Below are 27,461 nucleotides of genomic sequence, written 5' to 3'. Positions count from 1 at the left end.
TTTTTTATTGGTGGTCATTTCTAATGGGCCTGGTATAGGGGTATTTGATAAGTGTAATGCTGGTTGTTGTACAACTCAAGCTAAATGAGGGTTCAAAGCTTTCCTCATATTTTATTTTGTCATATTCCTAAATCTTTCAAATATTTTTCAGCAATGTTTAAATTCTTCTGAATTGTTTTTTTTATAATTCGAACGAATTGACAGCAGCAACATTCATGAGGCCATAGAATAATACCATAGGTTAACATCTAGAAGTGTATCTAACAAAATTATAGGAATCTCTATTCCTTACTTTGTCAGATCATAAAATGTAATAATTTCTATATATGTAATAATTTGTAAGAAACCGAAAAAAACTGCATAACAAGTATATGAATCTCAATTTCCCATAGTAACAGGAGTAGGCGGGTGAGGTCTGCCAAGACATATTAAATATCTCAAAACCAAAAAATAAATTTGTTTTAAAAATTTCACCATTATTTGGAGGGAGCAATTATTGAAAGGTACTGAAAAGGAAAAGGTCATTTGTATAATATAAATAACATTTACATTAAAATCATTTTTCATTCTTTGTAGTAAGAATCTAACTATAAAGTGCCCTGTTATTCCCCAAGCAAATATTTCTCACCAGAAAAATCCCCCTATCTGACAATACCCAATCAATACACATTGAAGGAAAGGTTTCACATATATTTGAGTAGGTAGGTACTTCACATTTGTATTTACAGGGATTTCACATTAAATTACATATATAAATATAAGGCACAAATTGAAAAAAAAAATTAATTATTCAAGTGTACTTCTTCAACTGTTACTTTGTGTGTTGTGTTTGTGCAAAGAAACTAAAAAATATATAGAAAATGGATAAGTGGCTTTTCAGTTTTAAGGTAAATATAAAAAATAGTTAAAAGTTACAATCATTTATATATATATATATATATATATATATATATATATATATATATATATATATATATATATATATATATATATATATATATATATATATATATAATAGAGAAATCACATAAGCATTAACCATAACTAAATTTGTACCTTCTAGGATGCATGTTCAATAGTTTAAAATAATTATTTTTTGTTCACATCAAAAAATCATTTCCTATACAATAATTAATGGTACTTATTGGTTTTTTTAAGTACCATATAGTTTACAATATCTTTATGCTTCTTCAAAAATCAAAATTACCAACATATACCTGCTGTGAATGAGAGGTAAAAGTTCAGTAGATTTTGTATAGATCTTTTAAGCTTCTTAAAATTAAATTTTGTGTTTTAATAAAGCAAATTGTTTTTTAGAGTAAACATCAGGAAACAGAGACAAATAAGCAGAAAGATTCCCCAGTACCACTTGATGTAGAAAAGCCAGGTTGCAGTCATCAAGTTGAAGGCTCCCCTATTTATCCTGCTCCCACACATTCTCATATTATGAGTGACAATGGCGATACTATGGTAATGTATTGAAGCAATTGATAATTTTATAAAAATTACATAAAAACACAGACTTCATATCGTATTTATTTATTAAAATTATATAGATAATATAATTAAATTAAACTATAAACTACAAATATCAGATATAATTACAGAAATTAGGTATAATATGAGAAAGATTTAAAACTACTACAGTAGTGAAATACATTTGTATTTGACTTTGACTAATATTTTATTGATTTACACCATCTAAATTATGATTATATTTTTAGAATGATCCTACACCAGCAAAAAAGAAAATAAAAATAGAGAAAGCATCAAAGAGTGAAAAAAAGAAGACTTTTAACAGCTCTTGGAAAAGTGTACCACAGTTTAAGAATTGGTTAGAAAAATCAATAAAACAACCATCATCTGAGGGTAATGAGTACGCCTATTGCAAGGTATGTGATTGTGATATTGTAGCTCATAAAAGTGTATTACTAAAACATTCAATAAGTGAAAGGCATAAATTAAATTGGACAAAAGTGGCGAGCAATACTAAACTCACTGAATTGTATAAACCAAATGCTGATGATGTAGCTGTAAAAACGGCAGAGTTAAAGTTATGTGCCTTGTTGGCAAGCAATAACCTGCCATTTTTATTAGTAGACACCCTAACTCCTTTAATTCAAAATATATGTTATGACTCGAAAATTGCTAAACAATTACACTTAAAACGAACCAAAGCTAAGTCAATTATTTGCAATAACTTGGGGTATAATTTTCTTGAAGAACTATATATTAAATTAAGGGAGCCAGGATGTTTTTTTTCTTTGGTTATGGATGAAACTACTGATATTTCAGTAAAAAAGCAATGTGCATTCACTACTATAATTTATGAAAATAATTCAACCAAAACACAATTTTTTGATCTTGTCGAGGCTCATGGATCAACAGCTAGTGATTTATATGGTATTCTAAAGAACTGTTTAACTTCAAAGAATATTCCACTGACTAATTTTGTAGGGTTTTCATCAGATACCACCAATGTTATGGTTGGAGAGTTTAACTCTGTATTTTCCAAGTTAAAAGAAGAATTTCCACACATAGTATGCATTAGATGCTCATGTCATATGGCACATTTAGCTACATCAAAAGCCTGTTTAAAATTACCTAGGCATGTGGAAGATCTGCTACGGAACATAGGCAGTCATTTTAATAGGAGTGCTTTGAGGAGACACAAATTTATAGAGTTCCAAAATTTTTTTCAAGTGAAAATTCACAAGATACTCTCTCCAGCCATAACAAGATGGTTATCTATTAAAGAATGTGTCGATAGAGTACTTGAGCAATATGAGCCACTTAGAGCATATTTGACAGAGTATGTATTTGAAGACCCGTCAATTACAACAGAAACAATGTTGGAAACCATGTCAAATTTGTTCACACCGGTGTATCTAGAGTTTATGTCATATTCTTTAGGACTAATGACAGATTTCAATTTACTCTTTCAGTCAGAAAAACCACTTCTTTGTAAGGTTCAGCCACAAACTGAAACTCTGTTGAGAACGCTGTGTTCTAATTTTATAAAGATGTCTGTAATAAAAAGAACCAACGACATATTTAGACTTAACCATGAAAACCCTACAAATTTTGTTAGTTTACATGATATTTATATAGGAGTTGCTGCAACAGAAAGCTTGAAAGAATTAAAAAAAAAGCCAAATTTGAACCAAAAAGAATTTGATAGTTTTTTTAAATGTATTTTAGAATTCTATATAGAGTTAGTTAGTAATATTAAAAATCGATTCACCTTTAACGACCCTATCTATAAAATAATTTCAATATTGGATCCCAAAATTGCACAAAGCTTTGAAATAAAATCATTACAATGTGTAACTAATCAATTCCCTATTTTAAAAGAATATGTTAATATTCAGGAGTTAGATAATGAATGGAGAAGACACGCTTTATTAGACTTTGAAAAATTAAATTTAAATTCAGATGACTGTGAGCAATATTGGTCTCAAATATTTAATTTAAAAAATGATGCTAATGCTTTTTTATTTCCGAATTTAAAAAAAACGCTACAGCTACTTTTTGTTTTGCCATTCTCTAATGCTAGTGTAGAACGTATATTTAGTGATTTGTTTAACATAAAAAGTGACAAACGGAATTTATTAAACTCTTCAACAGCAAAGGCTATTTTGGCAACCAAAGCAGGAGTTGAAAAGAATGGCGGTTGCTTAAAATTCATACCATCCAAAAAAATGCTAGGCCATAATACATGGAAAGACAATCAGTAGCTTGTATTTTAATATAGTATGTTTCTACTTTAAGTATACCTATGTTTTTGTTTTAATAGAATAATTTACATTAGTTTAAGATATTTAATCTGTTGTTTACTTGTAAGTACCATTCATAACTGATTATTAAAGCTAAAATATTACAAATGATGTATATTTTTCAAAATATCCTATTTTCCTGATAATATTTTAAGTAAAGAAAATAACTTGGCAAATAATTTGCAAACTTTTATGTCTTCAGTTTCTGAGGAAGAAATTAGTTGAACATGTTCTTTTTGTATTCACATTTTACCGATCTGAGGTATATGCAACAGTTTTCAATTGCAAAGGTACATTTTCTTTGCTGATATGAATAACAGGAGTATCATTGTTATCCTCAAAAGCACATAAGTAAACTCCTTCCACAATAAGTTGTCTCTAGGAAACATAGAAAAATACCATGGAGGAACTAGACAGGTTCATCAATTGCTCATGACACAGGACACAGTACATAAGGTATTCTGAAATAAAATAAAAAAAAGTTAAACTACATAATTATAAAAAAAGTATTACAAATATGTAGGAAAGAGTCATAATTATAATTTTTATTGTATTCAGTTTCCATAGATATTTTACTAGAACCTTGCAGTTCCCAGTTGCCACTTTAAGAGCATATTTTCATATGCCTATGATGATGGAATAGTTCTTATTCTTAGTACCATATAAGCATTAAAAAGTGAACAGGTTCCACAATCAAATGAATTGTAGTTAAATAGGATAAAAATATATATAATTATGTACTCACCTATTAAAATTAATCCAGTCTAGATGCGCCATATTCTTGTTTTTAAGTTATAACATAACCATCAAGGGCAAGGGTGTACCAGTATCACACACTTTTTTTGGGCATTTCGCATTTTAAGGCACTCTAACCTAGCCAAGCTTTTATATGACAGTTAACATACTCTTAAATCAACAAATAAAAATTAAACCTCAATCCTACTTATTTTCTTTTCAGTTTCTTGTTTATTTTGTTTACCATCATTTACCATTTTGTTTATTTGTTTTGTGACTGTGACACGCTTTCAATCCATTTTCAATCACTATTACAATGACAACTGACAGGACGTGACAGATGACAGTAAGGACATAAAAATAAGGTTTGTTTGATGTTTGTTGATTGCTTCACACGTTTTACAACACAGCGCATAATTTTGGACAAAATCGCATAATTTTTGACAGGGAGGTGCATCTTTCCATGCCCAGCCATTGGTAACACTGGAAGCAACATTTTCTACCAACTAACCTTAATGTGACAGCAAGTTTTTCTTCTGGTGTTATAACCACAGTATAGATAACAACTGTTATTGTCTATACTGTGTTATAACTCTTTTGTTATATATGAGTCCGGCAGCGGAATAAGAGACACTCTGGAAAAGACTAGGGGTCGATAGTGAGGTTAGATGATGGAACGCCGTGGGTCTACTCTACGGATCCATCCATAATGTATGTTTGTAACCACTGTATCGTTTAATAAATAGTTTTGTACAATAGTCGGTGCCTCATTAAATACATAACATATTTGGAGACGAGTCACAGAAAGAATCCACGCAAAAGTCGAAAAATGTCGTTAATTGGATACATTGAGCAGTTCAATCCTGCGAAAAGTGATATCACCTCTTATATAGAGAGACTTGAGCAGTTGTTTATATGTAATGTAGTGGAAAAAGACAAGGAAGTTTCATTATTAATTTCTTTAATTGGCGGAGAGACTTACAGTGTCTTAAAAGACTTATTAGCACCAGAGGTACCAAGTTCAAAAACATTTGAGGAGTTAAAAAGAGTTCTGATTGAACATTATAGTCCAAAGCGGTTAGTTATCGCTGAAAGGTATAAATTTTACAATACAAATCAAGAGCCTCAGGAGGATATTAAAAGTTTTGTGTCAAAACTGAAAAGTGTTGCTCAATATTGTAAATTTGGGCAATTTTTGAAAGAATGTCTCAGAGACAGGTTTGTATGTGGTGTACGATAAGTTCAAATAAGACGTAAACTCCTGGCAGAAGACAACATTTCCTTTGAAAGAGCTTATGAGATAGCGTTGTAAATAGAACTTACAGAAGGTCAAGTTAGAAGGATGGAACAGGAAAATGTAGCGACAATAGAAGGGAAGTTAGATAAAGTAATGTTCAGAAAGAGGGAAGCTACAGTGAAGAAAGATGATGGCCATCAAACTGGTAGAAGTAATGTCCAACCCAAGTCATGCTTTAGATGTGGTAGAAAACATGACTCATCAAAATGTCCAGCCAAAGCATGGCAATGTTTCAGTTGTAAGAAAGTGGGACATACAAGTGCAGTATGTCGTTCGAAAGTTAGTTTGTTAGAAGAAGATGATATACAGGATGAAAGTGAGGAGGAAAATTCATTATTTCTAGGTTTCTTGTCTTCATTGGAACCTGAAAATTCAGCTCCAGAGAAAATAGTATTAGAAGTAGAAGGTAATTCAATTTTATTTGACATTGATACAGGTGCATGTCGTACAGTAATTCATATAAAGGACTTTAAAAAGTTTTTATCAGCTTTAAATATTTATTCTGTTAAGTATTGTTTAAAGGTATTAACTGGCGAGGGGGTAAACATTGTGGGAGAAACTGATGTATTAGTAAAACATAAAAACGATACTATAAAATTACCTATTGTCATTTTAGAAAGTAAACATAATTTTACTCCACTGTTGGGTAGGAATTGGTTAAATGTATTGCATCCTAATTGGAGACAAATAGTTAACTGTTCACATAATGAATTTGTTAGTCAGCTGGAATTGGAAAACCTTGAAACTTCAAGTTTAATTTCACAATTAAAAAAGGAATTTAAATCAAATTTTGATGAGAATAATAATTCATTCATTAAGGGTTTTGAAATTGATTTAAATTTAAAAGAAAATGCGCAACCCATTTTTCATAGGGCCTATGATATGCCATTTGCCCTAAAAGATAAAGTTGAATTGGAAATAAAAAAACTAGTGGAGTTAGGAATTTTAGAAAAAGTCAGTTACAGTAACTGGGCTAGTCCCATAGTAGTAGTTCCAAAAAAAATTGTCTGAGGAACTAAGAATTTGTGTAGATTTTAAAAAAACATTAAACAAAGTCTTAGATAGTGATCATGCGCATTACCATTACCAGAAAATATCTTCGCATGTCTAAGCAGACATAAATACTTTACGGTTTTAGATTTAAAAGGTGCTTATCAACAGCTAAAGGTCAGTAAAAATACACAAAAAATGTTAGTAATAAACACCCATATAGGTTTGTTTGCCTTCACTAGACTAACTTATGGTATCAGCTCTGCACCAGGTATTTTTCAGTCGGTGATGGATAGTATTTTGGCAGGGGTACAAAATACTAAATGTTACTTAGATGATATTCTAGTATATGGTGAGTCACTTATAGATTGTTATGACAATGTCAGAAAAGTGTTGAAACATTTACATGACTATGATGTAAAAATTAATGTAAATAAGTGTAAATTTTTCGAAACTAAAGTAGAATTTTTAGGTCATATTATAGATGCCAAAGGAATACATCCTACTGAAGAAAAAATACTAGCAATTAACTCAGCTCCAACACCAAAGAATACAACTGAATTAAAGTCATATTTAGGTTTGCTAAACTACTATGGAAAGTTTATCCCGATGTTGCCTTCCAAATTAAAACCATTATACAAACTGTGTCAAAATAATATTAATTTCAGTAGTAGCTGGTCACCTGAATGTGATAAAGTATTTCAAGAAAGTAAAAAGTGGTTAACATCTAATAGTGTTATTACTCATTATGATCCATCTCTTCCAATTTATGTCACATGTGATGCAAGTAGTTATGGTGTTGGTTGTGTTTATGACTTAAAATTGGTCATGTAGAGAAACCTGTCATGTTTGCATCAAGTACACTGTCTAGTACAGAAAAAAAGTATAGTAATTTGGAAAGGGAAGCCCTTGCTATTATGTTTGCTTTAAATAAATTTCATAAATATCTTTATGGTCGTAAATTTATACTGATTACAGATCATCAGCCATTACAGTTTATCTTTGGAAAAAATAAAGGAATTCCAATTTCGGCGGCTGCAAGAATTACAAGATGGGCTATCACTCTGTCAGGTTATCAGTATGATATTCAGTACAAAAAGGGGGCAGCAATTAACAATGCTGATGGTTTATCACGTTTACCCTGTAGTGATAATACAAAAATTACATACTATTTGTATTCTTTTAGTTTGGTAGATCAAATGCCTTTAAACGCGTGTCATATTGCAAATGAAACAAACAAAGATTTGTTGTTATTAAAAGTAAAAGATTTCATTTTATCAGGTTGGCCTAGGAAAGTGAGTGATGAATCTTTGAAACCATACTTTAAACGTAGAAATGAATTATCAATTGAACAAAATTGTATCCTAGTGGGAAATAGAGTAGTTATTCCAAATCAATTACAAGATAAGGTGTTAGACTTATTTCACGAACAACATAATGGTATTGTTCGTACTAAAATGTTGGTACGTTCATATTGTTGGTGGCCAAATGTGAATGAACATATTGAAAAATTCATATCATGTTGTAATGTATGTCAACAATGTCAAAATTTCACAAATTCAAGCAAGGAATTATGTCCGTGGCCGTCTGCACCACACAACTTTTACAGAGTATATATATAGATTTCTTTGTTAAATTTAAGTACACATTTTTAATTTAAATCGATCAGAAATCAAAATGGTTAGATGTAAAATTAATGTCAAATGGTACAGAGGCATCAGAAACTATATCAAAATTAAGAGATATGTTTACTGTAATTGGTCTTCCTGTCGAATTAGTCTCAGACAATGGACCTCCTTTCAATTCCAGTGAATTTGTGGCATTTTGTCAAGCAAATGGAATTAAACCATTGAAGACACCTCCATATCACCCTCAAAGTAATGGTGCTGCGGAGCGTAGTGTTCAAATAGTAAAGAAAAATTTGGAAAAAACCCTGTGACTATTAAGAGAGAGGAGATAATAATCGATTGGTTATTCAGAAAATTCAAAACTTTTTATTCTCTTATAGAACAACTCCTACAACAGCTACAGGGATTTCTCCAAGTGAAAGTATTTTTAAAGTGCGTCCTAGAACTAGATTTAATATGTTGAAACCTTCTTGTCATAATAGTAAGCATGCATCTATCCCAATTAAAAATTGGCATACATGGTATAAAGTAAATGAAAGTGTCTATATTAAAAACAAACAAACAAAATTATGGCAGAAAGGAAAGATAATGAAAATTTTAAGTTATTGTACTTATCTAGTATGTAGTAATGGTGTAATAAAATTTACACACGCAAATGATATGAGAAAAGACAGAGGTGAAGATAGAATCCCAGATTCTAATGAAGCTCAAGCGGAACCTCCTATAGTGAGTGATGATGTGCCAGTGTTACGTGACAGTGTTACAATTGAAATCCCAGTGAATCCAAATTTGAAAAACGAGCCTATTCAATTAGAACCGAAGGAGCCCATTCCAAGTTCATCACAAGAAGAAACAAACACATCTATACCGAGTGATGAAACATCCAATGATTGCAATATTAGAACGCGCTCTGGAAGACTAGTAAAAGCTCCCATTAAACTTGATCTCTAACGAGGGAGGAGATGTTATATATGAGTCCGGCAGCGGAATAAGAGACACTGTGGAAAAGACTAGAGGTCGATAGTGAGGTTAGGTGATGGAACGCCGTGGGTCTACGGATCCATCCATAATGTATGTTTGTAACCACTGTATCGTTTAATAAATAGTTTTGTACAATAGTCGGTGCCTCATTAAATACATAACATCTTTTTACCATTTTTGAAGGAGATTTCGTTATATCTTCCTTAATAGAGCATAATACAAAATCAAACTGATTTTTCGTCAAGCGAAAGAAACTATGAAATTTGGTTTCATCATCAACCAGATATTTACTCATTAAATTGGATTGGTATCCTTCTTCAACCCTCCTCACATACATCTCATGAGTTTTACCCTTTTTTGTGTTATTTAGCATCATTTTTAAAATGTTCTCCTCCAATTCTTGCTCTTTTAATATATGAAGATAAACTTGTCTCTGTAGATGCTCCATTATTATAAAAATTCCCGCCGTTTAGTTCAATATCAGCTGATCTATCGCATGCGTCTAAATGCTCAAGAGAGACCACCCCAACCAGTGCGTTAATCGCTTGCGACTGCTGCTTGCGTCGAACGCATGCGACAATCGCATAAGAGAGACTGCACCTTAAGGAAGGGAGGAATCAGACTGCTCGACCAGACCGACCGTCCACGATCGACCAACATTAAGAATCTACGAAAATGTATGCGCAGAGTCAGACTGGTGGACCGTCCATCACTTAAGACAGTTTTACATTATGCTATTTTCATGCTAGGCAAGAGCCATGCAAGACAGATCATGGAACTGCGCATGCCCACGGGCTATTTCCATGCAATTCCTGTGCTAGACGAAAAATTAGAACATGTTCTATTTTTCATGCTATTTTCTTGCAATTTATCGTTAAAATTCATGTTGCCAACATAACAATTTATAATAGATTATAGAATAAAACATAACCTTATCTCTATCTTTAGCATATATCATAAATTGCCCTACACACAATGGGAATAAATTGAGATATAGCTGATTCTGATACTCTGAAATTGTACATTAGAGATCGAAACGTTTCACCAGTTGCCAGATACCTTAAGTTATAATTAATTTTGTCCTTGATGGAATGCACTGGCGAAAATTGGTATCTCTTTTCTGAATTAAGGGATTAATTTTTTCCAGGAGCTTAAGGAAAGTGGACTCGTTCATTCGAAGAAAGTTTTTAAAACTTTGAAGGTCTCTAGCATCCAAGAACTCTTGGGGTAACTTCAAATTTCCCAGTCCTGCATTCAACCAAGGTTTGACCCAGCATTTTCTAGGTTTTCTTTTTTTATTATTTTTCATGATTATTGCTACAACAGCAATATTCAACAATAACAATGTTTTCTTTTCTTTGGTTGACATCCTTCACCCTTTTGCACAGAAATATCTCTGATGTAAAAAGGTCAAGCTAGGCAAGAGATGTGCCATGCAAGACGGACTTGCATAGCATGAGACTTGCATAGCCTAGATGTAAAGCTGCCTTTACGGCGACCGACCGCGATCGTCCAGTTTTGAAGTTCGGACTTGTTGGAATTTTTGATCGTTTGGTCGATGAATATGGAACATTTCGCATTCATTTGTAGTGTTCTGAGCAATGACATTGACCACTGACATATCAAAAGTTTTAATTAACCTATCAAATTTTTGTTTGTTGTTTTTCTTTACATTTTTATTAGCGTTACCACCTAATCTATGAGCGTTACTATCAGACAAAAAGTGTGTATCCCCAAAGTAAACTGGATCAGTTATTGTCAAGGACATACCCCTAAAAAAAGATTAAGAAGAAGCATTACCATTAATTTGTTTTTGCGTGCTTTAGTCCATACAAAATAAGTATGAGTTCTAACAATTCTGAAGATGGTAAGTTATATGTTATATTGTTAAAATTAGAAAAATGGGTTATTCAAACTTGTATTTTTTTAGTGAATAAATGGAGTACTTCGGAAATAGACTCATGATATGTTTCGTCAGAGCGAATGTTTTGTATGATCAGTCTCAGCCTGGATACTCCAATAGAGACTTATCTGATTCCTTGTGGCAAATTATAGCCAGCAGATTGAATAAGACAGGTAAATATTTTATTTGTATGTATATAATTCCATTTTAAGTTTAGAAATATGTGATTTATGTCAAATGTGTAATTTTTCCTTTTTTTATAGTTCCAATCTGTGTAAAAAAGTGGCAAATGTTACCAGCGGGGTATAGGAAACGGAGACACGAATATGAAGCCCCATCAGGAAGTGGTGCAAAGCCTATAAAGAAGTGGGTCTATTTTGACCACCTCACTTTTCTGGAAAGACACATTCAGCCTACCAAATCAAATGTACCACTTCCTGAACCTTTTGATTCATTGCCACCATCTGAAAAATCAGGTAGTTGTCAATCGTTTCAACCAGATGAAGAGGGGTTTTTAGAAACAGATGAGGATGAAACCATTAGGGTGTATGTGGAAGACACCCAAGAACAGGAGGATGTTTCATGTACATCACCTAAAAACAAAAAAAGGAAAATATCAGCAAAGGAGGTGGATAAGCAGATGTCTGAATATATAGAAATAATGAAACAAAAGGAATTAAATTCAAGAACGAAAAAGAACAGTTCAAGTGAGCTATTTTTATTGAGCTTAGTGGATGATGTGGAGGCAATGACACCAGACAATCAAAGACTCTTTAATAGAAAAACTTTGGAATTAATAGAAGAGTTGTTATAAAATAAATTTTTAATCAGAAAATTAAATTAAATAAAATAAAATTTTAATTTAATACATCTTTGTATATATCCTAATAAACCTAATTATTATATTAATGGGAATAAGCCACAATTAAAGTTTAAAGTAAGTTTATTGGTATTTCAATTTTCACTTTATAAATCTTTCATAAATACAAACATTAATAAATTAAACAAATTGTTTTTTCTTGTTTGGTGAAAAATTCTAATAATTTAATTTTATCTGACTCTCTGTTATATTGGCAATTCAGTATATATTTTAAATAAACCTATATCGCTTCACCTTCTGAATAGTAGATTAGAGACTTTTTAAAATAGAGGCATAAAACATGAACTAATTGTTTCTTTAGTTCAGAACAGAATGGTAGACCCGAAAGATATAGTCAAACTATTCTGGAAAAAACTCAATATTTTGTGCAAAACAAATGTAGACATGAACAGCTAATACTACTGTGTATCTCATCATATATTTACCAGTGAGGAAAAAAGATGCATCTGATCAAAAAATTGATCTGAAACATCTTTATATATTTAGATGTTATGTTCACATACCTAATGTAATATATATATATATATATATATATATATATATATATATATATATATATATATATATATATATATATATATATATATATATATATATATATATATATATATCTGATGTATTTGTAAATCCTCAGAAAATAAAACACTACTTTCATATTACACTTCTTAAAAATAAACCATCCACAAAAAGTATAAAAATTCAACTACAGAGCAGTGGCGGCTGGTGTGGTAAAATTTTGGGTAGGCCAAGCCAGCAAATTACATATAGCTATGTGTAATCAGTGGTGGATCCAGAGGGAGGGGTCATGACCATCCCCCTCCCGTTAAACATATTTGAAAACCCACTTATCCTATTGGTGGTAAGATTAAAAGTGACCTTGCATCAGAGAAAAGTAATCACCCTCAAGATCCATGACCTCCCCAAAAAAATTTCTGTAGCCGCCAGTGTGTGTAATACATATTTTTTTTGTGTGAGAGTTACAATTGTGTTGTTTGTTTCTAAGGTTTGTTAAAAAATATGTTACAATAATTATATATTGTTACATATTTTTTTATCATAATTTAAAAGGAAATTTATATTACAATTCGATAATTACGTTACAAGTGACAACGATAGTGGCCGTAGGCCCGATCGTCTGGTGCCCCTAAACAGCAAGCATAAACACAACAATATAAATCGTTGTCCGGCAAGCTGCTTAACTTCAAACGCTTTTTGTACGGGGATCTTATGTGCGCTGGGTTGGCCACTTCCGATCGGGCCTATTAATGATATTTAAAACGCCTGAATGCGATTCGATGCTTTCTGTGGTAATATAATAACATAGTTGTTTTAACGGACGCTAATATATTGAGTGATTTAGTACATTTAAAAGTTATTTACATGCATTAACATAATTTTTGAATATATGTTTTTCAATTTTAGAACTCTTAAAATTATTGGGTAGGCCCGGCCTATCCTGCCTACCCCCAAAAGCCGCCACTGCTACAGAGTAATACTATTTATTAAAAATTACAAAGTGTAAAATGAATTCAACAATCCTCTTTTAGTATTAATTGTCTTCATTATTCATAAAAATTTTTTCATCTTGCCAAGATACTTTTCCAGTTGAAGAAAAATATTCTGCATAATAGTCTCTTATTCTTCGGGCTAAACTTGTAGATTGATTTAAATTTCCATGTGTGATATGTGCACTATGGAGATCTACTAAAGCACCTGAATTAAAGTTTATTTGGGATTCATTGCCTTCATTTATGAGTTTATCAACAGTTATTATCATGTTGTGTAATACTACAGCACTTAACACTATATCGTCTACTTTTGTAGGATTCACATTGATAGCGCTTTCAAATATCCGAAATTTTGAAACTAATATACCAAATGTGCATTCCAAAACTCCCCTTGCAAAAGCTAATCTATAATTAAAAATTTTCCTTGTTCTATCAAGGGATCTTCTTGGGAATGGTTTCATGAAATGCTTTCTTAAGCGGAATGCTTCATCACCAATGAATACATATGGTATAGACTGACCATTTTCTTCAATAGGAGAATCATTGGGTAGCTTTATTTGATTGCTGTTAAATAACTGTCCAAATGTGCTGTTTTCAAAAATTCCCCCATCACTATTTCGTCCCATAGAACCCACATCTACAACTACAAATTTATAATTCACATCCACTATACTTATGCAATGCACGTATAGACTCAAGATACACTAACATAATTAAAAACATATATGAAAATGCCACCATGCAGATAAAGCTGGACGAAAGCACAAAAACTAATCCCATAAGACTACAACGGGGAGTAAGACAAGTAGACACCATCTCTCCCAAACTATTTACCCTTGCTCTAGAAGACATTTTTAAGAAACTAGAATGGAACAATAAGGGTATCAACGTCGACGGATAATACTTAAACCACTTGCGATTCGCAGATGACATAGTTTTAATAGCCGACAATATCCAAGAACTAAATGATATGTTACAACAATTAAATGCAGTTTCAGGAGCGGTAGGCTTAAAAATGAACTACAGCAAAACAAAAATACTGAGCCGAGAGCAGACAAATATAACAATACAAAATCATACCATAGAAAATGTTGAACATTATGTATATCTAGGTCATGTTATCAAACTAGGAAAACCAAATCAAGATGCTGAAATTAAAAGAAGAACACAACTGGCATGGGGCGCTTTCGGCAAATTAGCATATATCTTGAAAAACACCTCCATTCCTGTAAACTTAAAGAAAAAGGTGTATAACACATGCATACTACCAGTTTGTACTTACGGTTTGGAGACAGTAGCCCTTACCAAAAAATCTGCTAAAAAATTATAAACAACGCAAAGACCAATGGAACGAATCATGCTTGGAATATCACTAAGAGACAAGATTAGAAACACCGAGATAAGACGTAGAACGAAGATTAGGGATATTGTGGAAGAAATTGCAAAAATGAAATGGCGCTGGGCAGGTCACGTAGCCCGATATAATGACAACTGGTGGACATGGAGAATTCTAGAATGGAGACCAAGGACGACAACAAGAAGCACGGGAAGACCTCAAAAAAGATGGGTAGATGACATAAGAACAGTGGCAGGCAAACAGTGGATTAGATGGGCGTAAGATAGAGAAAGATGGATGCAATTGGGAGAGACCTACATTCAGGAGTGGATGGAAAATGGTTGACAAAGAAGAAGAAGAAGACTATACTTAGTAAAACTATGGAATGATATAATCTGTAGTTAAAATATAGTGAACCACAATTACTTGGTTTTCGAATTCTGATATGTTTTCCATCTACAGCACCTGCACAGTTGGGAAAATATTTTTTCATTCGAAATCCTGCAATACTACACCAATCTTCTTTTTCAGGGAATTTTAAATATATATCTTTAAGAGACTCATATATCAGTTTTAACATTTTTTCAATTATAATTTAAATTGCATTTGGACTGATTCGAAAACGATATGAGGCAGACGCAAATGACTCCCCTGTTGCCAAAAATCTAAAATAAAAAAATGATGTATAAACATAGCTAGGTATATAAAATTTTATAAATTACATTGTGATTTTGTATTTACTGATTTTAGATACTAACCTTATAGTAACAGTAAGACGTTCTAAAAAGCCAATAGTTTTTCTGCAGTTTGTATATTAAATACAAAAATTAGGCTCTACCAATTCTACAAGTTTTTTGAAACAGGGCTTGCTCATGCGATAATAATTTTGAAATTTAATACAATCATTTAATAGAATGGGATATAACACAAAGAATTCTCCTTGTTGGTGTCTTTTTAAAAAAATATCTCGCACCCAAACTGTCCTACGCCTACGAAGACGTCTCCACATCAAATAAGTGATAAACAATTTATCAGTAGAATTATCGCTGCTAATTATATCCATAATTCAATATTCTACAAAAAGCCCGGTAAAATAATATTACAAAAATGAAAAATGTGGTTATGTTGCTACACCCTCGAACTTTCTAACGGTCGGTCGGTCGATGGAACACAGTTTATGAGTTTAAAAATAAAAATACAAAATTTGGTTGATCGCCGTCGGACGGTTGATCGTGGTCGGTCGATCAATCTGATGCCTACCTAACAAAGAGGTGCAACTACGCCGATCAAGTAAGTTTCTTGAAAAAACATTTTAATGAAAGAACAACGATAACTAAAATACAAAATAATATAATAATAATAATACCCCAGAAGAGTCAGAAAAAATAGTGCCTGAAGATGAAGAATTCTGGCGATAAGAAAGAACACAATGTTTCTGCTTCAAGCCAAGAGACAAAGGAGGAACGAAATAAAATAGTAGAAGAAACGAACATGGAAAAGAGAAAACTCGTTTGCTTCTATACAAGGGACTGAAAAACTATTCATACAAAAACACATTACTTGTAAAAGAAAAGTTACCTGTTCTCAGCCTACTGCTTCAGCAAAACTGCATGAAAAATAGCAAACAAAATACAGACATTAAAAAGTAAAAAATTAAAATATTTGTCAATAAAAGATTTGACTCGCAACGATTGTCAAAATTTAAAGGTCAGAAATGACATCCGATTAATAACAATATTGAATCATCTGTTTAAATTTTGAACACATTTCTCGTTTTAAAATAATTTCATATAAATCCAATTACTATTGTGAAACATATAATTTAGTTTATATAATAATTAAATTTACTATCAAATAATATTTATTTATATTTTATTATAATATAATATTTCGTTTGAATTTGACAGGTCTGTCACGGAAGTAAACAAAGTATGCTTTGTTAATACGTTAACAGGTGGCGCTAGGAGCAAACATAATAATTCATTGAATAATTTGAATATAATTTGTAAATATAAATAGGTAATAAAATTACTTTATTCAATTTTAAAAATATAGATAACTTAGTATAAAGCTTCGCGCTAGTCCTATTGTACCGCCTACTGTAACATATCCTAGCCAATGACCAAAACTTTATATACAGAAGAGTTCATATATGAGGTCATGGGTTGACAACAATGGTAATACATTATAATGAAGAGTCAGATTATAACTCCAAATTTTACAAAAGATATAATAGTTTTCAATTATCCACCCCTCCATGTATACAGAGGTACATAGCCGCCAAACTATATATGACCGGAAGGCTGTATGGTAGATCTGTCCCGGGCTTAATAACGTACAGGACACTGATAATCCCGTTTTTGAAATATCTGGTTACAGAGATATGGATACTAGCTAAATCTGATGAATCATCTCTATAGAATTTACTAGAAAGAAAGAAAGGTACTATACAAAATAGTTGGAGTGGTCATTGAAAATGGAATATTATTATGCAGACTCACACATAACATTAAAGTACAGAATATATCCATGATTTAAAGTTCAAACGGTGTATGTCTACATAGACTCCAAAATGGAGATAGGTATGACCTACAATTTGATAAAACAAAACTTTGGTAGATGATTATCTTGAAACCAATGAATGTGGACTTGAAATTATTGTTCTTTAAACCATTGATATAAGATTGGTGTAAAAAATATAGTGCCATAATCAAGTGACACTGTCTACAGTGGGTGGGATAAGTAGATAAAAAGAATTTCAACAGCACAACCGTTTAGAATACAATCTCTACCATGAAAATGAGCTTGCATTGGTGAACTGTTAATAGTTTGTGGACTTTGAACAAGATTCCTAATAAATTCTTAAATATAGTAATAGTAAAATAATGAACTGTATTAGTGTTGTATCAATCGCGATTTAATCTATTGATCACTGCCGATAGAGGCTGAACCAAAACAAAATCCCAGTCAATACTCTCAATCTCATTACTTTTGGTCCTCAGTCATTACTCACTTAAGACGAATTCTGATATATGCCATGTGACTGAATGACTGCGTTCATTTGAATGATTGAAAAATTAAAATACTACATATTGAATTGCATGAAGGCAGCGACTTAGCTACAGACCGGGAGTATTGCAGTTGGAAAATATGCTATAGTGATTGCTTTCGTTTGTGTTGTTAATAGTTATTCAGTAGTTAAAATCATAAAATATCACAAAATTAAAATTTGCACAATGAGAATAAATATTTATATTTGGATGCAGCACATATTTCCATATAAATTTATAATTATTTCTGAGTTACAGTACGAACCTAAAAACAAAAACATAATAAATTCTACCTTCCCGAATATTTCTTAAGAATCTAATCCCTACTCACACTAACATGAACGTATGAAGGAGAATAAATAGTATGAAATACAGTAAGCAATACTACCGTTTTCAGTTGACTCAGCTCAATCAATCAGTTACTTGTTTTAAACGGCAACAAAAAGTATTTAAACAAAAGAACAATTGAAATGATTAAATCATTTTCAGAGTCGGTCACTGATTGATTCTTCAGTCCTTGTAAAATGAACGATTGACACAACCCTAAACTGTGTACCTTTTTTCATAAAATGCTTTGAATACAAAAAGAACTTGCTTTCAAAGTATAAAGTTGTTTATATTCTAGCAACAACAAAATAATACAAAAGCACTCTAGGACAAAGCAAGAACCTAAGCCTTAGATTTTCCATAGTTGTTTTCATCAAGAAAATTTACTGAATTGTTTCATTTTTACTCAATTTTGTAAATTATGCTTTTCATAAACTTTTCAAATTATCCATTGGGCCTTTGAATTAAATAAATTGTTATAGTATATTAAGCTACTACTTACTACTATCGAGAATGGTAAAAAATGTCACATTTTTATGTATATAAAATGAATGCTTGCTTTTCATATATATTTTCTAAAGCATTTACTTTCAACATTTATATATACTTTGTATTGTCATGTAAAAAGATTTTTTACAGTCCACCATTGACTGATAAGAATTGATATAAAAATCTTAATGTCACTTAGTTCTCTATAACAAAAATTCAGTAATGTTAGGTCAGCTTACAGCCATTCTATCTAATAAGAATATACATCAAGTGATCTTGAGTGAGGAATTGGGATATGGGATAACTGGCATATTTTTTTGAACACTAAAACATTGAATATAATTTTTTTATTTATTGGTCCAAAACAGTATTTTTAACGCCATTCATTGGCACCTCCCCAATTTGGAGCAGCAGGTTGATTTGTAGACCATTCTTCTTGAGCAACTTCAGAAGCCCAATCTTGTGTAGCACCAACATTAAATGCAGGTGCAGCAACAGGAGCAACTGAAACAAAGAATTATGTATCATTAGATTATTGTATTATTCTCAAATACAAAAAATTAGAAGGCAAAAGCTATTTAAAATATATAATTACCTGGTGGAACTTCAGCATTCCATTCAGTAGTTTCAGTAGTATTCCAGTCTAAGTCTTGGCCTTCAAGAGGAGCTGGGATTTCTACAGGTTTGACAACAGCAGCCACAGCTTCCTTAGCAGCTTGTTCTTCTTTTTCAGCTTCCTCTGGTTCACGGTAGAAGAAAAGATCTACTACAACATCCCATTTGGTATCACGTGGAATGATACCTCTAAGGCGGAGAACCTAAAAAAAGTGTGTAACAGTATGAAAGATTTGATATTTACTATATCTGGGAAAAGTTTTTTTTGAGTTATATTCAGGTGGAAAAATTATTGAGAATCATGGATAATCAATGGGAAAAAGTTCATCATTCTAATACATATTTTCTTTAAAAATAAAAGTTTTACATAAACCATTATTGGTACCCAAGATCTAGTAAAGGTACAAAACAATTTACAATTTTAAATTACAGCAACACATTTAATCTAAATTCAAACAAAATCTAGAAAATGTCGCAATGAAGATAGCTACAAATGATGCATAACAGAACAAGATATTGGTGTTTGGCAGTGTTGAAATTTACATTAAAAATAAAACATATATGCAATAAACGGCAATAAGATGTATAAAAATAATAGTTTAGAATTATCAAAAAAGAAAAAGTAAATGGTTTTAAAACAGTGAATAGTAAAATTTCAGTATAAATATAAATTAAAAATTGCAAAAAACAATGTAATACAAACAAAAATGTATTGTTTCAAAACTTTTTCTGTGTATATTTGAGGGATAAAACTCTACATATGAGGCATAAACAAGGACATGGCAACACCACCAAATGCAAATGTTCCCTTCTATGGATGTTTTTTTTAGCTACCTCCAATGCAATGTTCTCTAGATGATGTACCTAAATCCATCTACTTGTTAATTTTTAAACATTAAACTATGAATGGGAAAAAATATACCTCTCTAGCCAAAAGCCACCAAAGTAAACCAATACTGTGTGAAGCTTTGTTGTTTCCGGGAATGGCAATATCAACAAAACGCAATGGAGAATCAGTATTACACAAAGCAATAACTGGAATGTTTACATAAGAGGCTTCTGTAATTGGTTGGTGATCAAAAGCAGGATCAGTAACAATCAACAAGCGAGGTTCTCTGAATGCAGCTTGGATCTGATTAGTGAAGGCACCTAAAATATAAAACTGTTATCCTCAATATGTTAATACATTAATAAAACAATTTAATAGAAATGTGACATCAGTTACGTTCAATTGAAATCATTATTTCATAGGTTCCTTAGTGTTATCATCATTATGGACAATAGGCTACTTCTAAATAAAATGAAATTTTCTCAGATGTACTTACCAGGAGTAAATCTTCCAGCAATAGGGGTAGCTCCAGTGTGGGCAGCAAACTTAAGAACAGCACGTTGGCCATAGGGACGAGATGAAATTACGAAAACTTCACCAGGGTGTTCAATAGCAACAATGGCACGGGCTGCCAACAGAATTTTTTCCCACGTTTTTCTTAAATTGATAATGTGAGTACCGTCATGACGACGTTTGTATATATACTGTTCCATTTGAAAATCAACATTTGCTGTTCCAAGATGGGTGGAAGCCGCCAACATCTTGGTAACATCGTCCTCTTTAAGGCTTAAAGCCTCGATTCCTCCCGACATCTTTACGTTTAATTTGAGTTACGATAAACCTAAAAAAAAGAGGATTAAATTGAATATAAAATCAGACAGTTTAAAATGTTATTTACCAAAAAGACTATCCTTAAATCCTACCTATATTTATATACTTGACTAATAACTAAAAACTTAGGTTTAGAAAGAGGCAGGTTAATACTAAATATGTTTAAATTTCTAATAATTATAATTTTTCTCGACATAATATCGACGTTAATATTAAAATACATATTTTTATTATTTATTGGTTTAAAAATTTTCAGTTTTTACTAATGGATGGCAAAAATATAAAATGAATTATTTTCGAAACTTACGAGACAAGATGCCACTTGGGTTACTTGCACGAGAAAGAGCGTGTCAGTGTTACCAATGGCTGGGCATGGAAAGATGCACCTCCCTGTCAAAAATTATGCGATTTTGTCCAAAATTATGCGCTGTGTTGTAAAACGTGTGAAGCAATCAACAAACATCAAACAAACCTTATTTTTATGTCCTTACTGTCATCTGTCACGTCCTGTCAGTTGTCATTGTAATAGTGATTGAAAATGGATTGAAAGCGTGTCACAGTCACAAAACAAATAAACAAAATGGTAAATGATGGTAAACAAAATAAACAAGAAACTGAAAAGAAAATAAGTAGGATTGAGGTTTAATTTTTATTTGTTGATTTAAGAGTATGTTAACTGTCATATAAAAGCTTGGCTAGGTTAGAGTGCCTTAAAATGCGAAATGCCCAAAAAAAGTGTGTGATACTGGTACACCCTTGCCCTTGATGGTTATGTTATAACTTAAAAACAAGAATATGGCGCATCTAGACTGGATTAATTTTAATAGGTGAGTACATAATTATATATATTTTTATCCTATTTAACTACAATTCATTTGATTGTGGAACCTGTTCACTTTTTAATGCTTATATGGTACTAAGAATAAGAACTATTCCATCATCATAGGCATATGAAAATATGCTCTTAAAGTGGCAACTGGGAACTGCAAGGTTCTAGTAAAATATCTATGGAAACTGAATACAATAAAAATTATAATTATGACTCTTTCCTACATATTTGTAATACTTTTTTTATAATTATGTAGTTTAACTTTTTTTTATTTTATTTCAGAATACCTTATGTACTGTGTCCTGTGTCATGAGCAATTGATGAACCTGTCTAGTTCCTCCATGGTATTTTTCTATGTTTCCTAGAGACAACTTATTGTGGAAGGAGTTTACTTATGTGCTTTTGAGGATAACAATGATACTCCTGTTATTCATATCAGCAAAGAAAATGTACCTTTGCAATTGAAAACTGTTGCATATACCTCAGATCGGTAAAATGTGAATACAAAAAGAACATGTTCAACTAATTTCTTCCTCAGAAACTGAAGACATAAAAGTTTGCAAATTATTTGCCAAGTTATTTTCTTTACTTAAAATATTATCAGGAAAATAGGATATTTTGAAAAATATACATCATTTGTAATATTTTAGCTTTAATAATCAGTTATGAATGGTACTTACAAGTAAACAACAGATTAAATATCTTAAACTAATGTAAATTATTCTATTAAAACAAAAACATAGGTATACTTAAAGTAGAAACATACTATATTAAAATACAAGCTACTGATTGTCTTTCCATGTATTATGGCCTAGCATTTTTTTGGATGGTATGAATTTTAAGCAACCGCCATTCTTTTCAACTCCTGCTTTGGTTGCCAAAATAGCCTTTGCTGTTGAAGAGTTTAATAAATTCCGTTTGTCACTTTTTATGTTAAACAAATCACTAAATATACGTTCTACACTAGCATTAGAGAATGGCAAAACAAAAAGTAGCTGTAGCGTTTTTTTTAAATTCGGAAATAAAAAAGCATTAGCATCATTTTTTAAATTAAATATTTGAGACCAATATTGCTCACAGTCATCTGAATTTAAATTTAATTTTTCAAAGTCTAATAAAGCGTGTCTTCTCCATTCATTATCTAACTCCTGAATATTAACATATTCTTTTAAAATAGGGAATTGATTAGTTACACATTGTAATGATTTTATTTCAAAGCTTTGTGCAATTTTGGGATCCAATATTGAAATTATTTTATAGATAGGGTCGTTAAAGGTGAATCGATTTTTAATATTACTAACTAACTCTATATAGAATTCTAAAATACATTTAAAAAAACTATCAAATTCTTTTTGGTTCAAATTTGGCTTTTTTTTTAATTCTTTCAAGCTTTCTGTTGCAGCAACTCCTATATAAATATCATGTAAACTAACAAAATTTGTAGGGTTTTCATGGTTAAGTCTAAATATGTCGTTGGTTCTTTTTATTACAGACATCTTTATAAAATTAGAACACAGCGTTCTCAACAGAGTTTCAGTTTGTGGCTGAACCTTACAAAGAAGTGGTTTTTCTGACTGAAAGAGTAAATTGAAATCTGTCATTAGTCCTAAAGAATATGACATAAACTCTAGATACACCGGTGTGAACAAATTTGACATGGTTTCCAACATTGTTTCTGTTGTAATTGACGGGTCTTCAAATACATACTCTGTCAAATATGCTCTAAGTGGCTCATATTGCTCAAGTACTCTATCGACACATTCTTTAATAGATAACCATCTTGTTATGGCTGGAGAGAGTATCTTGTGAATTTTCACTTGAAAAAAATTTTGGAACTCTATAAATTTGTGTCTCCTCAAAGCACTCCTATTAAAATGACTGCCTATGTTCCGTAGCAGATCTTCCACATGCCTAGGTAATTTTAAACAGGCTTTTGATGTAGCTAAATGTGCCATATGACATGAGCATCTAATGCATACTATGTGTGGAAATTCTTCTTTTAACTTGGAAAATACAGAGTTAAACTCTCCAACCATAACATTGGTGGTATCTGATGAAAACCCTACAAAATTAGTCAGTGGAATATTCTTTGAAGTTAAACAGTTCTTTAGAATACCATATAAATCACTAGCTGTTGATCCATGAGCCTCGACAAGATCAAAAAATTGTGTTTTGGTTGAATTATTTTCATAAATTATAGTAGTGAATGCACATTGCTTTTTTACTGAAATATCAGTAGTTTCATCCATAACCAAAGAAAAAAAACATCCTGGCTCCCTTAATTTAATATATAGTTCTTCAAGAAAATTATACCCCAAGTTATTGCAAATAATTGACTTAGCTTTGGTTCGTTTTAAGTGTAATTGTTTAGCAATTTTCGAGTCATAACATATATTTTGAATTAAAGGAGTTAGGGTGTCTACTAATAAAAATGGCAGGTTATTGCTTGCCAACAAGGCACATAACTTTAACTCTGCCGTTTTTACAGCTACATCATCAGCATTTGGTTTATACAATTCAGTGAGTTTAGTATTGCTCGCCACTTTTGTCCAATTTAATTTATGCCTTTCACTTATTGAATGTTTTAGTAATACACTTTTATGAGCTACAATATCACAATCACATACCTTGCAATAGGCGTACTCATTACCCTCAGATGATGGTTGTTTTATTGATTTTTCTAACCAATTCTTAAACTGTGGTACACTTTTCCAAGAGCTGTTAAAAGTCTTCTTTTTTTCACTCTTTGATGCTTTCTCTATTTTTATTTTCTTTTTTGCTGGTGTAGGATCATTCTAAAAATATAATCATAATTTAGATGGTGTAAATCAATAAAATATTAGTCAAAGTCAAATACAAATGTATTTCACTACTGTAGTAGTTTTAAATCTTTCTCATATTATACCTAATTTCTGTAATTATATCTGATATTTGTAGTTTATAGTTTAATTTAATTATATTATCTATATAATTTTAATAAATAAATACGATATGAAGTCTGTGTTTTTATGTAATTTTTATAAAATTATCAATTGCTTCAATACATTACCATAGTATCGCCATTGTCACTCATAATATGAGAATGTGTGGGAGCAGGATAAATAGGGGAGCCTTCAACTTGATGACTGCAACCTGGCTTTTCTACATCAAGTGGTACTGGGGAATCTTTCTGCTTATTTGTCTCTGTTTCCTGATGTTTACTCTAAAAAACAATTTGCTTTATTAAAACACAAAATTTAATTTTAAGAAGCTTAAAAGATCTATACAAAATCTACTGAACTTTTACCTCTCATTCACAGCAGGTATATGTTGGTAATTTTGATTTTTGAAGAAGCATAAAGATATTGTAAACTATATGGTACTTAAAAAAACCAATAAGTACCATTAATTATTGTATAGGAAATGATTTTTTGATGTGAACAAAAAATAATTATTTTAAACTATTGAACATGCATCCTAGAAGGTACAAATTTAGTTATGGTTAATGCTTATGTGATTTCTCTATTATATATATATATATATATATATATATATATATATATATATATATATATATATATATATATATAAATGATTGTAACTTTTAACTATTTTTTATATTTACCTTAAAACTGAAAAGCCACTTATCCATTTTCTATATATTTTTTAGTTTCTTTGCACAAACACAACACACAAAGTAACAGTTGAAGAAGTACACTTGAATAATTAATTTTTTTTTTCAATTTGTGCCTTATATTTATATATGTAATTTAATGTGAAATCCCTGTAAATACAAATGTGAAGTACCTACCTACTCAAATATATGTGAAACCTTTCCTTCAATGTGTATTGATTGGGTATTGTCAGATAGGGGGATTTTTCTGGTGAGAAATATTTGCTTGGGGAATAACAGGGCACTTTATAGTTAGATTCTTACTACAAAGAATGAAAAATGATTTTAATGTAAATGTTATTTATATTATACAAATGACCTTTTCCTTTTCAGTACCTTTCAATAATTGCTCCCTCCAAATAATGGTGAAATTTTTAAAACAAATTTATTTTTTGGTTTTGAGATATTTAATATGTCTTGGCAGACCTCACCCGCCTACTCCTGTTACTATGGGAAATTGAGATTCATATACTTGTTATGCAGTTTTTTTCGGTTTCTTACAAATTATTACATATATAGAAATTATTACATTTTATGATCTGACAAAGTAAGGAATAGAGATTCCTATAATTTTGTTAGATACACTTCTAGATGTTAACCTATGGTATTATTCTATGGCCTCATGAATGTTGCTGCTGTCAATTCGTTCGAATTATAAAAAAAACAATTCAGAAGAATTTAAACATTGCTGAAAAATATTTGAAAGATTTAGGAATATGACAAAATAAAATATGAGGAAAGCTTTGAACCCTCATTTAGCTTGAGTTGTACAACAACCAGCATTACACTTATCAAATACCCCTATACCAGGCCCATTAGAAATGACCACCAATAAAAAAAAGAAATTGCAAATACTAAAAAAGATAGAAAACGCGATATTTTTGCACATTTTGTCTGTCCTGGTTGTGTATGGAGAACATTGTAGCATGTTGCTCTGAATGCACAGAGAACAATTTGGAGTAAAATTCAAAGTTGTATTTTGAGCAGAGAATTTTTCTGTTTATTGTTATAACCAAATTTGTGTAGGTTAATATTTGTATTTTAATAAAACATCTGTAGGAATTTTGGAAAACATTTGTTTACCAAGTGCTAATAAAAGTTAAACAAAGCAGAAAATTAAAGGTTTTAGATTAATTCCTATATTTTTTGAAAAATAAAACAACAAAAATAGAATAACATAAGGTCCTTAAGTAATAGACACGTAAACCGACAAAATACTTAAAAACATTATGTGAATGTTATCTGAAATTTGTAAGTCATTTAAATTTTGGTCCTGATGGACTCCACAGGTGACTTTTTCAGACCACCCGTCCACTCCCGGGTTAACCCTAAACCACTCTTAATGAAGGTGACTCAGGTGGCCGAAAATCAATTTTTACATGTTGTAAATTTATTTTCGATATAATGCCGCCATAGAATGGAAATTTTCTTCCATAAAGTAATTTTTATTTGCTAAAGTTAATGCTGTATAACTATAAAATGTCAGGTCAGTACAAACATCTTTTTTTAAAGGAAAAAAGAAGACGCGGACTCTTCTTATAAACGTTGTAAGCTGTGGCTTGGCCTTGGCTTTTTCTTTTGCTTAGCTGGATTATGCGAAATTGTGCGATTTTATGAAGGATGCGAAAATTATGCGCTGGGAATTAAATTATGCGCAAATCGCATAATTATGCGCCGATTGGCAACACTGGAGCGTGTTGTGTTTGTTATTCTTTCGTCACGTTTTAAAGCTTATGTCATTTGTCAAATATGTCAATTAGAGATATGTTCAGATTTTTTAACGTCCGTGTTCAGAGGTTTCAAAA

General features: G+C 31.2%; 4 protein-coding genes across 4 annotated transcripts; 2 read left to right on the top strand and 2 right to left on the bottom strand.

Moving 5' to 3' along the window:
• The first annotated feature begins 759 nt into the window (after positions 1 to 759).
• Positions 760 to 3,951, top strand: LOC140437286 (uncharacterized). Its single transcript, XM_072526716.1, has 3 exons — positions 760 to 887; positions 1,318 to 1,470; positions 1,725 to 3,951. The coding sequence occupies exons 1-3, from the start codon at positions 861 to 863 to the stop codon at positions 3,735 to 3,737; spliced, it is 2,193 nt and encodes a 730-aa protein (XP_072382817.1). The 5' UTR covers positions 760 to 860; the 3' UTR covers positions 3,738 to 3,951.
• Positions 3,952 to 10,977: 7,026 nt separating this feature from the next.
• On the top strand, positions 10,978 to 12,235 carry LOC140436118 (uncharacterized). Its single transcript, XM_072524825.1, has 3 exons — positions 10,978 to 11,274; positions 11,338 to 11,483; positions 11,574 to 12,235. Exons 2-3 carry the CDS (start codon positions 11,345 to 11,347, stop codon positions 12,122 to 12,124), a joined length of 690 nt encoding a protein of 229 aa, XP_072380926.1. The 5' UTR covers positions 10,978 to 11,274; positions 11,338 to 11,344; the 3' UTR covers positions 12,125 to 12,235.
• Positions 12,236 to 19,232: 6,997 nt separating this feature from the next.
• On the bottom strand, positions 19,233 to 21,526 carry sta (stubarista 40S ribosomal protein SA). Its single transcript, XM_072526715.1, has 5 exons — positions 21,483 to 21,526; positions 20,841 to 21,185; positions 20,438 to 20,664; positions 19,496 to 19,718; positions 19,233 to 19,404 (listed from the first exon to the last, which is right to left on the bottom strand). The coding sequence occupies exons 2-5, from the start codon at positions 21,154 to 21,156 to the stop codon at positions 19,274 to 19,276; spliced, it is 897 nt and encodes a 298-aa protein (XP_072382816.1). The 5' UTR covers positions 21,157 to 21,185; positions 21,483 to 21,526; the 3' UTR covers positions 19,233 to 19,273.
• A 1,041-nt stretch (positions 21,527 to 22,567) lies between these two features.
• LOC140437284 (uncharacterized) lies at positions 22,568 to 25,735 on the bottom strand. The gene is made up of 3 exons (XM_072526714.1): positions 25,609 to 25,735; positions 25,054 to 25,206; positions 22,568 to 24,799 (listed from the first exon to the last, which is right to left on the bottom strand). The coding sequence occupies exons 1-3, from the start codon at positions 25,633 to 25,635 to the stop codon at positions 22,787 to 22,789; spliced, it is 2,193 nt and encodes a 730-aa protein (XP_072382815.1). The 5' UTR covers positions 25,636 to 25,735; the 3' UTR covers positions 22,568 to 22,786.
• Between the last annotated feature and the right edge of the window lie 1,726 nt (positions 25,736 to 27,461).

This window comes from Diabrotica undecimpunctata, chromosome 3 (genome assembly GCF_040954645.1).
Source record: "Diabrotica undecimpunctata isolate CICGRU chromosome 3, icDiaUnde3, whole genome shotgun sequence".
Lineage (NCBI taxonomy): Eukaryota > Metazoa > Arthropoda > Insecta > Coleoptera > Chrysomelidae > Diabrotica > Diabrotica undecimpunctata.
The sequence above is the reverse complement of the archived record's forward strand: the minus strand, read 5'-3'. Positions and strand labels throughout refer to the sequence as shown.

Coding starts and splice junctions, on each gene's coding strand:
- LOC140437286 (XM_072526716.1), top strand. CDS start 861: ATGGATAAGTGGCTTTTCAGTTTTAAG. Junction 888..1,317: donor AGTGGCTTTTCAGTTTTAAG/GTAAATATAAAA, acceptor ATTGTTTTTTAG/AGTAAACATCAGGAAACAGA. Junction 1,471..1,724: donor GTGACAATGGCGATACTATG/GTAATGTATTGA, acceptor TTATATTTTTAG/AATGATCCTACACCAGCAAA.
- LOC140436118 (XM_072524825.1), top strand. CDS start 11,345: ATGGAGTACTTCGGAAATAGACTCATGATATGTTTCGTCAGAGCGAAT. Junction 11,484..11,573: donor CAGCAGATTGAATAAGACAG/GTAAATATTTTA, acceptor CTTTTTTTATAG/TTCCAATCTGTGTAAAAAAG.
- sta (XM_072526715.1), bottom strand. CDS start 21,156: ATGTCGGGAGGAATCGAGGCTTTAAGCCTTAAAGAGGACGATGTTACC. Junction 20,665..20,840: donor TGCTGGAAGATTTACTCCTG/GTAAGTACATCT, acceptor TTTATATTTTAG/GTGCCTTCACTAATCAGATC. Junction 19,719..20,437: donor GGTGGCTTTTGGCTAGAGAG/GTATATTTTTTC, acceptor CACTTTTTTTAG/GTTCTCCGCCTTAGAGGTAT.
- LOC140437284 (XM_072526714.1), bottom strand. CDS start 25,635: ATGGATAAGTGGCTTTTCAGTTTTAAG. Junction 25,207..25,608: donor AGTGGCTTTTCAGTTTTAAG/GTAAATATAAAA, acceptor ATTGTTTTTTAG/AGTAAACATCAGGAAACAGA. Junction 24,800..25,053: donor GTGACAATGGCGATACTATG/GTAATGTATTGA, acceptor TTATATTTTTAG/AATGATCCTACACCAGCAAA.